The following is a 12,534-nucleotide window of genomic DNA, read 5'->3' on the forward strand; positions in this document are numbered from 1 at the left end:
TGCAATGATGCAGAAAGTGAAACCCATTTAAAGGAAAGGGAAGAATGTTTGAATTAGGAAATGGGTGATTTTTAATGAGAAATGTAGAACATCAGGATATTTGAATCAAGAACAAATTCTGGTGAGGAGTTCTATCCAGTACCTGGTTTAAAAAAAAAAAGAAGAAATATATATGTTCGATGGCATGTGTAGCTGCAGATACACATGCTGTGCACATCCCGCCATCTGGTGTTGGGCTCGGAGTGTTACAAGTTGTTTTTCTTCGAAGAAGTCTTTTCGAGTCACGAGACCGAGGGACTCCTCCCATTTCGACTCCATTGCGCATGGGCGTCGACTCCATATTAGATTGTTTTTTTTCCGCCATCGGGTTCGGACGTGTTCCTTTTCGCTCCGTGTTTCGGTTCGGAAAGTTAGTTAGAATCTCGGAAAAAACCTCGGTATTGTTTGCGTTCGGTATCGGGTTAGTTACACCAGATCGACACCGAATTTTGAAGAGCCCCGGTGGCCCTTCGGGGTTTTTTCGATCCCCCGTCGGGGCCTGGTCGGCCCGGCCACGTGTGACTTCAAGGCTGATGGAACGGACCCCATTCCGCTTCTGTCCAAAATGCCATAATAAGTATCTGTATACGGATCAGCATCTGGTCTGTAACTTATGCTTGTCCCCAGAGCACAAGGAAGATACTTGTGAGGCCTGTCGAGCGTTTCGGTCCAGAAAGACCGAAGAGCCAGAAGACTGCAGATGGCGTCGACGCAGACAGGACAAGAGCGTTTCGAGGAGGAAGAGGAAGCTTTCTCTATCCAAGAGTCGGACTCGGAAGAGCTCGAGGCCGAAGAAATGCCGAAAACCGTGAGTAAGACGTCGAAACATAAGACTCACGAGAAATCAACAAAAGCCCAGGGGACGCCACCGCCAACAGGCCACGGCTTAACCCAAAAAATAGGTGACCGATCCAAGGCACCGAAAAAGGGCACGCTGGTGTCGAAGTCATCCGACTCTGGTCGAGATACCGCCACACAGCAATCTCGGACCCGAGACATCGGCTCAGAGAAATTTCGGCACCGTGACAGCGGCACCGAACAAATTCGGCACCGAAACACCACCACGCCAAAAATTACAAAGGTTTCTTCGAAGCCTAAAAAGACATCCGAAAAAGTTTTGCTTCCGAAACATCCAGCCTCGGAGCCGAAAACAGGTTCCTATACAGAGGAACAAGGATTGTCCTCCCAAAATGCAAAAACATAGATTCGGAGAGGAACTTCAAGCAGTAGAGCCAGACTATACTCAAAGGAGGCTCCACATTCAACAAGACACAGGGAAGATAACCACTCTTCCCCCAATTAAAATAAAAAGAAAACTTGCCTTTCAAGAAAAGGACAAGGAGCCACAGGCAAAGGTGGCAAGGAAAACAACTCCACCACCGTCTCCACCACCATAAGTGCACACATCACCAGTAGCAACTCCTCCACTGATGCACTCCCCGACTCATACTACCATGAGTCAAGATGATCCCGATGCATGGGACCTTTACGATGCTCCAGTATCGGACAACAGCCCAGACTCGTACCCTGCCAGGCCGTCCCCACCTGAGGACAGTACATCTTACACACAGGCAGCTGCTTTCCATAACGTCACCTTGCATTCCGAACCAATTGAGGATGACTTTTTGTTTAACACGCTATCCTCCACTCATAGCCAATACCAAAGACTACCTATACTCCCAGGAATGCTAAAACATTCAAAACAAATCTTTCAGGATCCTGTTAAAGGCCGAGCCATAACTCCAAGGGTGGAGAAAAAGTACAAGCCACCGCCAACAGATCCAGTTTATATTACAACGCAGTTAACACCAGACTCAGTAGTTGTCGGGGCAGCTCGTAAGAGAGCAAACTCTCATACTTTGGGGGACGCACCACCTCCAGACAAAGAGAGTCGCAAATTTGATGCTGCGGGCAAAAGGGTTGCAGCACAAGCAGCAAACCAATGGCGCATTGCCAATTCACAAGCACTTTTGGCAAGATATGATAGAGCTCACTGGGATGAGATGCAACATTTGATAGAACACTTACCCAAGGAGTTCCAAAAAAGAGCACAACAAGTGGTGGAAGAAGGGCAAAGTATCTCTAATAATCAGATACGGTCTTCAATGGATGCAGCAGATACGGCTGCAAGGACAGTAAATACTGCAATAACAATAAGAAGGCACGCATGGCTGCGCACGTCAGGGTTCAAGCCGGAAATTCAACAAGTCGTGCTAAATATGCCATTTAATGAACAGCAGTTGTTTGGGCCGGAAGTCGACACTGCTATTGATAAACTCAAGAAAGACACTGATACAGCAAAAGCCATGGGCGCACTCTACTCCCCGGAGAGCAGAGGCACATTTAGCAAAACACCTTTTAGGGGAGGGTTTTGAGGACAACCTACAGAAACCACAACATCACAAATAAGGCCCACTTACCAAAGCCAATATCAGCGGGGAAGTTTTCGGGGGCAATATAGAGGGGGACAATTCCCAAAAAATAGAGGAAAATTCCAAAGCCCCAAAAGTCCTCAAAATAAGCAGTGACTTACAAGTCACACATCCCCATCACATAACACCTGTGGGGGGAAGACTAAGACAATTTTACAAACATTGGGAGGAGATAACAACAGATACTTGGGTACTAGCAATTATCCAGCATGGTTATTGCATAGAATTTCTCGAATTCCCTCCAACAGTCCCACCGAAAACACACAGTATGTCAAAACAACATATAAATCTTCTCGGATTAGAAGTTCAAGCATTGCTCCAAAAAGAGGCAATAGAATTACTACCAAAACAAGAACTAAACACAGGAGTTTACTCACTGTACTTTCTGATACCCAAAAAAGACAAAAGTCTAAGACCTATACTAGATCTCAGAATATTAAATACATACATCAAATCAGACCACTTTCACATGGTTACATTACAAGAAGTAATCCCACTGCTCAAACAACAAGAATACATGACAACACTGGATCTAAAGGATGCATATTTCCATATACCAATACATCCTTCACACAGAAAGTACCTAAGGTTTGTATTCCAAGGGATACATTACCAATTCAAAGTGTTGCCATTCGGAATAACAACTGCGCCAAGAGTTTTTACAAAATGTCTAGCAGTAGTAGCTGCACATATCAGAAGGCAGCAAATACATGTGTTCCCGTACCTAGACGATTGATTAATCAAAACCAACACGCAAATACAGTGTTCACAACACACAAATTATGTCATAGAAACCCTACACAAACTAGGTTTCTCAATCAATTACTCAAAGTCACACCTTCTGCTGTGTCAAACACAGCAATACCTAGGAGCAACAATCAACACAGTAAAAGGAATTGCCATTCCAAGTCCACAATGAGTCCAAACATTTCACAATGTAATACAAGCCATGTATCCAAACCAAAAGATACAGGTCAAATTAGTAATGAAACTCCTAGGCATGATGTCCTCATGCATAGCCATTGTCCCAAACGCAAGGTTGCACATGCGGCCCTTACAACAGTGCCTAGCATCACAGTGGTCACAGGCACAGGGTCAACTTCTAGATCTGGTGTTGATAGACCGCCAAACATACATCTCGCTTCAATGCTGGAACAGTATAAATTTAAACCAAGGGCGGCCTTTTTAAGACCCAGTGCCACAATACGTAATAACGACAGATGCATCCATGACAGGGTGGGGAGCACACCTCAATCAGCACAGCATCCAAGGACAATGGGACATTCAGCAAAGACAGTTTCATATAAATCACTTAGAACTGTTAGCGGTGTTTCTAGCGCTGAAAGCATTTCAACCCATAATAACCCACAAATACACTCTTGTCAAAACAGACAACATGACAACAATGTATTACCTAAACAAACAGGGAGGAACACACTCAACACAGTTGTGTCTCCTGACACAAAAAATATGGCATTGGGCGATTCACAACCACATTCGCCTAATAGCACAATTTATTCCAGGGATTCAGAATCAGTTAGCAGACAATCTCTCTCGGGATCACCAACAGATCCACGAATGGGAAATTCACCCCAAATACTGAACACTTACTTCAGAATGTGGGGAACGCCACAAATAGATCTATTTGCAACAAAAGAAAACTCAAAATGCCAAAACTTCGCATCCAGGTACCCACAACATCAGTCTCAGGGCAATGCACTATGGATGAACTGGTCAGGGATATTTGCGTACGCTTTTCCCCCTCTCCCACTTCTTCCATATCTAGTAAACAAGTTGAGTCAAAACAAACTCAAACTCATACTAATAGCACCAACATGGGCAAGGCAACCTTGGTACACAACACTACTAGACCTTTCAGTAGTACCTCATGTCAAACTACCAAACAGACCAGATCTGTTAACACAACACAAACAACAGATCAGACATCCAAATCCAGCATTGCTGAATCTAGCAATTTGGCTCCTGAAATCCTAGAATTCGGGCACTTAGACCTCACACAGGAATGTATGGAGGTCATAAAACAAGCTAGAAAACATACCACTAGACACTGCTATGCAAATAAGTGGAAAAGATTTGTTTATTACTGCCATAATAATCAAATTCAACCTTTACACGCATCTGCAAAAGATATATTAGGATACTTACTACATTTGCAAAAATCAAAACTAGCTTTCTCTTCCATTAAAATACATCTTACGGCAATTTCAGCTTACCTGCAAATTACGCACTCAACTTCATTATTTAGGATACAAGTCATAAAAGCGTTTAGGGAAGGCCTAAAGAGATTTATACCACCAAGAACACCACCAGTTCCTTCATGGAACCTCACCATTGTCTTAACACGACTCATGGGTCCACCTTTCGAGCCCATGCACTCTTGTGAAATGCAATACTTAACGTGGAAAGTTGCATTCTTAATTGCCATCACATCTCTAAGAAGAGTGAGTGAAATTCAAGCATTTACCATTCAAGAACCATTTATTCAAATACACAAAAATAAAGTTGTTCTACGGACAAATCCTAAATTTTTACCAAAAGTAATCTCACCGTTCCACTTGAATCAAACGGTAGAATTACCAGCGTTCTTCCCACAGCCAGATTCTGGAGCTGAAAGAGCACTACATACATTAGACATCAAAAGAGCACTAATGTACTACATTGACAGAACAAAACTAATTCGAAAGACAAAACAACTATTTATTGCCTTTCAAAAACCTCATACAGGAAATCCAATTTCAAAACAAGGCATTGCTAGATGGATAGTTAAGTGCATTCAAACCTGCTATCTTAAAGCTAAAAGAAAACTGCCTATTACACCAAAGGCACACTCAACCAGAAAGAAGGGTGCTACCATGGCCTTTCTAGGAAATATTCCAATGAACGAAATATGTAAGGCAGCAACATGGTCTACGCCTCATACATTTACCAAGCACTACTGTGTAGATGTGTTAACTGCACAACAGGCAACAGTAGGTCAAGCTGTACTAAGAACATTATTTCAAACTACTTCAACTCCTACAGGCTGAACCACCGCTTTTGGGGAGATAACTGCTTACTAGTCTATGCACAGCATGTGTATCTGCAGCTACACATGCCATCGAACGGAAGATGTCACTTACCCAGTGTACATCTGTTCGTGGCATTAGTCGCTGCAGATTCACATGCGCCCACCCGCCTCCCCGGGAGCCTGTAGCCGTTTAGAAGTAGATCTTAAACATTTGTACATTTGTAAATATATTACTTTAAACTTCATTATGTACATACGCATTCACTCCATTGCATGGGCACTATTACTAGCATACACAACTCCTACCTCACCCTCTGCGGGGAAAACAATCTAAGATGGAGTCGACGCCCCTGCGCAATGGAGTCGAAATGGGAGGAGTCCCTCGGTCTCGTGACTCGAAAAGACTTCTTCGAAGAAAAACAACTTGTAACACTCCGAGCCCAACACCAGATGGCGGGATGTGCACAGCATGTGAATCTGCAGCGACTAATGCCACGAAAAGATGTACACTGGGTAAGTGACATTTTCCATATATATATTATTATTTTTACTCTTACAAGGTAACATCAATGTTAATCACTCTAGTCTGCCTATATTTAAAAACAAAAAATAAAAAAATCCATCCTCATGTTCAGGCTTTATTAATTGTAAAAACACTGCCTGGTTGAAAGAAAGTCTAAAGTCTTCTTCTTGGACTCAGCCATCAGCCTCAACAGTTTTAAGAGCATATGCTAAAAAAAGCTTTACTCAGTTTAAAAGTACATTACCTTTTATTAAAGAAACTGAAAAATTAATTCTGAACCCCTTGGCCAGCATGATTCTCATCTTTCTTTTCCTTTTGTTGAAAAAAACAGTTGTTGTGGTTTCTGTAAACATATATATGAATTAAACTTATTTTATGTAGTGATATAGTCCAGAACACATGTACTAGGTTTGGTACAAGCATTGTGTCAAAACATCACAAACTCCACATTTATTACTCTGAATATACAGCAATTTACAAACAGTGCATTCCCTGTTATTTTTCACTCACAATTACAGGTCACAAGGTGGTGATTATTTATTTAGCTAATACATGTGGTGTTATCCAAGTGAATGAGTACAAATGTAAAATGGCTATATTAATAGTGATTTTTTAATAAGTTTTGTTTAACACTAATATGTGGAATCTTTGTTGTAGTCTAGTGTAAAAAAAGCGAATATTAAAATCCTGAAAAACTTTGATGAAGCAATAATTGTAGATGCTGCAAGCCTGGACCCAGAGTCTTTGTACCAACGAACATATGCAGGGTAAGGTATCTTAAGCTGTGAACTTGTGTTTTCCTCTCCCCTACATGACCGTGTTCGGTTTCAAAAGTTGCATGTTCCCAAATCTAAATTCTACATGCCAGGGTTAAATGTCTAGAGAACCCTTCCATAAGAATAGTGTACTTGGAAAGAGTTATGAAGGAATAGATTTAAACTAGTTTTGTTACTGTTTGTATTGAATTAAAATAGGGTGTGGTTACCCCCAACCTCCCTTTTCTTTTGTTTTTGGAGACGAAACCCCCCTCCTCCTAAGAACTCCTTTTTTTTTCTTTTTTTAAGTTTTGTCCGCTCTTTTATTTCTATATAGTACTGTTATTCTAAAACCATAAACCAATATCTATCCATATGTTAATTAAGATGTATGCATATAAGTATATATTTATGGACACGTAGTTAATTGTGCTCCTAATTCCTTAAAGACACATATGTATATACTTGTTTAAAACATAGTTTTTAAATTACTTTTCTAATTTTTTTATATCACTTCATAGATCATCAAAAACATTAAAGTATTGTCATTTTAATATTTTGTTTATTGTTAATTCTATTTTAATAAACATTTTAACAGTTAATATTTTTAAGTATAGCATAATTTAAATTTACCTAACCTTTTATTTTTCAACATGTGTATATGGTGATATACCCATATTAAGTGCAAACATTTTTAACACTACTTTGCTGTGTTGTAAATACTCCCCATGTTAATCTATGTAACTTACCATTGTTGTGAGAGACTCCCAGTGTATGGCATGTGATGTAATTACTTTTAAGTAAATCTGCAAAGAAAAGGCACCACGCCCAAGTCAGATTAAATTGATTGGGGTCAAACAGGCCTTCCTTCCCGTGTAGATAGTATCAGTCATGAGTAAGATATTGGGCAACTTCCTAGGCAAGAATTCAGTATCATTTATGGCATCATTGGGGCTACTCGTGCATTCTCTGAGCTATGCAATTGTTTACTATGTAGTGAATCACAGTCTGTCCCCTGTCTTCCATGTTTATCTCTACCCTTGGGAAGGTGGACTAATGCCCCCAAATCTTCTGATGAGGTGGCCCTTCATAACACACTGTGGTCGACAGCTAGAGGATGGGCAGTCCAATATGGTGTCTACACTCCTCTCACTGGTGGTAGATTGAGCAATAGCTTTTCAACATCTTTGTGGCCTGGGGAAATACATTTTAAACTCACATGTTGACAGCAGTTGTAAACAACTTGCCTCCTGAATCAGTAGATGATTTTGGTCCCTTGATATGGGATGATGTTTGATTGGACAGGAACATCAATAAATTTCTTTTCTCCTAAACTTCCCGATTCAGAGTGCCATACAGATGGCAGAGAATGTTGTTCAGTTCACTTACTTGTTCAACAGCATTATATCATTGTCCAGACGTCTAGCTTAATAGGGCATGAAGGTGGCCATTTGTAAAACGTACCTGTTGAATATTACAGCTTAGTGGAGTGGGATTCCTTCTCCACTCCCTGTTAGGTGGACCTCAAGCATTTTTTCCCTCCTGTCAAGCACCCTGTGAGCGCATTGGATCTGAACTTAATTCTGGCAGATAGATGTGCAAGCATTTCTATCTTAAGATGTTCTGTCTCTTGAAGACTTCCTTCCTGGTTGCCAGTGTTTCTGCCATTAGCAAGTGGTAAGCCCTATACCCTTGAGAGCGTTACACTATGTTACTTTAAGCTAAAGAGGTTTGAAGGATTCGTCCTACTTTTGTTTTCCAAGATGTTCACTGGGTTCCACTTGAACATGTTATGTAGAATGTTCAGGGCCAGCTCAGCCAAAAAGGCATACGGGCATTAAAAAACTATTTGGAGGAAGATCTCATTTTTAATATCTAACCCAGTGGTTCTTAACTTTTTGACTTCTGTGGACCCCCACATAGTCTTACTGAACCCAGGGACACCAACTGAATCATTATTGGAGTCAGGGGACTCCCACTGAGTCATACCTGGAAGGCGGGGACTCCGGCATGAGCTTTTTCGATGATTTGAAATGCAAACAGTGCATAAAATACAGACCCAGTCATTCATCAAGCAAATACAGAAATGTAATATAAAATAAAATCTGAAATTTAAATATAATGGGAAGGTTAGAGCTTTTCTAAATACAATTCAAGCCACTCACCTTCCATACTATATGCTGTTTGATGCACTACATTTTTTTCTCCCAATTTCAAATTCCATCCTGTTTACAGAACGTTTTAAAATTTTCAACTTTAAATTTTGGATCTTTATTTATATACACTTTATGACTCTGTTAATATTATAGAATTTTCTAAGCAGTCACTGACCCTTTGAGTAGGCTTCGCAGACCCCCAGGGATCCCCGGGCCACAGGTTAAGAACCACTAATCTAACCTGCCTACTACAGTTCAGGTTTTTGTAAGTTTAGGAGGTAATGATGCCAATTGAACCTAAAATGCAGAGTTCTATAGAAGCGAAGTGGTGGACACTAACAGCAATAAAGGTATGATAAAGGGTAACTTTACCATATTCCTTCGGTCCCAAGACATTTAATTAGAAATCTTCTTTGAATTCATACATACTATAATATAGAAATTCGACTTACTTGTCCATTCCTATCGGCAATAATTGCAGATGAAACTTCATTTGTGTTCAGTCCAATATGAATATTACATTTGAATTATAGCTCCAACTTAATTTAGCCAACAGATATTTTGCTTTGGCCACCGAGGCTTGTGACTTTTTTTAAGGAAGTGTATTGATATCAAATGCATAAGTGACTCCAATTGTTTGTTGCTTACTACGTTTCTCAATAGTGTTCGATTTAGTCCTGAAGGGGCACAAAAAAAGATGCAGACAATCCCACATACCGAAGGGTTAGTCTGTTGTTAACTTTAAAATAACCACGCTAACACGGCTTGGCATTCTTAGTAAATTTAGCTTCTTAGAATGTTAGAGTGACATTGTGAAAGTACTGTAATTCTGTTGATAAATAGATGCACTATTTTTTCTTTTATCTGAGAAAATTAAATCTGGTATTACAAGTAGGCAACATTTCCGTTTCTCAGAATCCTTCCTGCTGCTGGAATATCCAGAATATTAGATGATGTCTGAGACTGCCAGGGAGATTAAGCTAGTTCTAAAGCACATAGTTAGTAAGTCTCTGATAGGGACATACTTGAGAATTCTCCAGAGCAGTTTGAAATCATCTTATCTTCACATGTACCAATTAGAATGCGGATACGTTTGAGACTCTAAGCAGAGTGTGCTAATTTACCTCTTATTGTTCTGTTATACATTAATTTTGCATGAGCCTTAAAAGTAATCTCGGTGACTGCTTGAAACACATGCATCGTCTGTTAAAATACTTTTGGAGCAGAGTCAGGCATTCATCCTTCCAACAATGATAAAATCAGTAACATTGAATTGGTTATTACTGTGCTTAGCAGCAGCTGCTATTAAGGACTAGTTAAAAGTAATTATTATTAATATTTTAGATGTGTTGCAGTGATTATTTCTACTAACCTTGCACGTCCTTAATGCTGTCCTGATGTAGATAGTGTCACTTTTCCTTTTTTATTTTGCTGCAGGAAAATGAGTTTTGGAAAAGTGAGTGACCTGGGGCAGTTCATCAGAGAATCTGAACCAGAGCCTGACATAAAGAAATCCAAAGGTGTGTCTATCTTTCTTTGCACCCACATCTATGATTTATATTAAAATGATTCCATCTGAGAATCTACAAGTAAGTGTGAGGGCTGTTTATGTTTTCTGAAAAGCTATTTTGCATCCATGCAGAGGTTTGTATCTTAACAAAGTTTACATAATTGTTAAACTTTGCCCATTTGATATTTAAGAGGCCTGTAATTATAGTCGGCAAAATAATAGGCCACTTACTTAGCTAGACGTAGCATAAGCAGGCTGTGTCATTAATATGTCTTTATAGAAAGTATCCTCTAAAATTGAGGTATCTTATTTTCTGATTGGCAGGTAGGTTTTCATATTTGCTACATGCCTCTTCTGGTTCTCTTCGAGCTTCTCTTGTGCACTCTTATTCTACCTTGAGAAGTTTCCCTGCCACAATGGAAGACCTTAAAGTTAATTTGTTTCTACTTATAGAAAGTGTGTATGGATTACGCAAGTTTACATTTATTTTTTAGGCAACATTGGAACTCGATTTGAGGATTTCTTGGTGTTGAGTGTTTAGCAGTGCATACATGTCTTGCAGTGCACCCAGAAAACTGGTATTTCTATAGTATAAACTGGAGAGCCAGTGGTCACAGATGTCAGGAGAAAGAGATAATTTAATTTGTGTCGTGTCACTGGTGTTAGAGTATCTGGAATGATAGGTGTGGATGAATAAAAACATACTAATCAGGCAGTCGGATCCAGATGTGGCAGCTGTCACACATGCATGTACGAGATGACGCACATATTTATGAACTGTAACATAAAATTGTTTGCAATCTTTCCTGGAAACTGCAGGCCACATAAATCTATCAGGGTTGGTAAATTGCATTCTTTAGGGTACTGAAGTTGGTCAGGTCTTTAAAGTTAAAGAAGACAGTTCTTGTCGCCTTGCTATCATGTTTTATATCTCTGACAAAGTTGGCCCAAGATAACTGGATCTCACCTAGTATATTAAGACACTCTGGAGACTGACACACACACCCACCGGCATCTGCCACCACATTGCTACTGGCACAACATTCACCACCTCCACTTTACCAATCACTACTACCACATTGTTTCTGGCACGACTTCTTTTAGGAATGGAGAAAAACTTACACTGCAAGTACATGAAACAGTGCAAGGTGTCTTTTTGGGATTGTAGTATTACTGAAATGTGTTTTTGTAGCAATTCAGCTACCTTCTCATCCTGGGCTTAGTATGAAGTTGTTTCATTAATTTGGCAGATATCTTTTTACTCATTTTTTAATTGCTTCCCCTCAGGCCAGAGGTACTGGATATGAGTTACTAGATACCCTCCATGGTGACCCTGTGCACTGTGATGTTGGCTTGACATCAGGGGTACACTGATCTGATTTGTTTATTAGCGTCTGGTGCATTCGTTTTTCCAGGGTTTCCATCTTTCTTGATGGTTAATAGGCAGGCAGTGCACAAGATCCAGTGTCTCGGAGGTTGGCAGCTGTATCAAGCAACCGTCCTTGTTCTTGGTTTCATTTTACGTACACGTGAATTAAGCCAGCCTCAACCTTGTCTGTGTATCTTAAGGAGTTATGGTTGGTATTTGGTACTTTTGGATCATTAATGTTAATATCTGATGGAGACTTCCTAACCTTAGAATGATCCCAGGCATCAGACTGGATACAGAAGATTTTCTTTGTGTGCAGTATCCCTGCACACCAGTAGGTGGAGTTGTTTGGCTACACGAATGTAGTCTGCATTGTCCACACCGGAAGTGACATCTGTGGCATCCATGTAGGTGCCACCCAAGTGGACTGACATCAGTTCTTTTCTTTCCACGCCAGTCAGCACAAATTCGGGAAGAGCTATTCCTTCAGTCACTTTTTGACTGACCTTTTTCATCGTTTTGTCTAAACCTTTTTTGAGGTTTTCCTCCTGGTGTGGCAGGATGTCATTGAAGAATAATGTCTTCAAGCCATTCACCGCCTGTCACCAGCTGATATGAGCGACGGACCTGCACTTGGTTGCCTTTGGTGCCTCGAGCCCGGCCATTACCTGAAGTTGTGTTCCAACTGCCGCACCATGAATCCAAAGGCTTTGAGGGAGCAC

At 40.4% G+C, this 12,534-nt stretch overlaps 1 protein-coding gene across 1 annotated transcript in view; it reads left to right on the forward strand.

Annotated features, from left to right (window-relative positions):
• Nucleotides 1-12,534, forward strand: part of AKAP10 (A-kinase anchoring protein 10) — a 384,577-nt gene that overhangs the window by 303,238 nt on the left and 68,805 nt on the right. The window contains exons 11-12 of the mRNA XM_069226353.1: nt 6,680-6,789; nt 10,371-10,453. Of these exons, the coding sequence (XP_069082454.1) occupies nt 6,680-6,789; nt 10,371-10,453 (193 nt within the window). The remainder of the gene's footprint in view (nt 1-6,679; nt 6,790-10,370; nt 10,454-12,534) is intronic.

The sequence above is a fragment of the Pleurodeles waltl genome, chromosome 3_1 (assembly GCF_031143425.1).
Source record: "Pleurodeles waltl isolate 20211129_DDA chromosome 3_1, aPleWal1.hap1.20221129, whole genome shotgun sequence".
NCBI lineage: Eukaryota > Metazoa > Chordata > Amphibia > Caudata > Salamandridae > Pleurodeles > Pleurodeles waltl.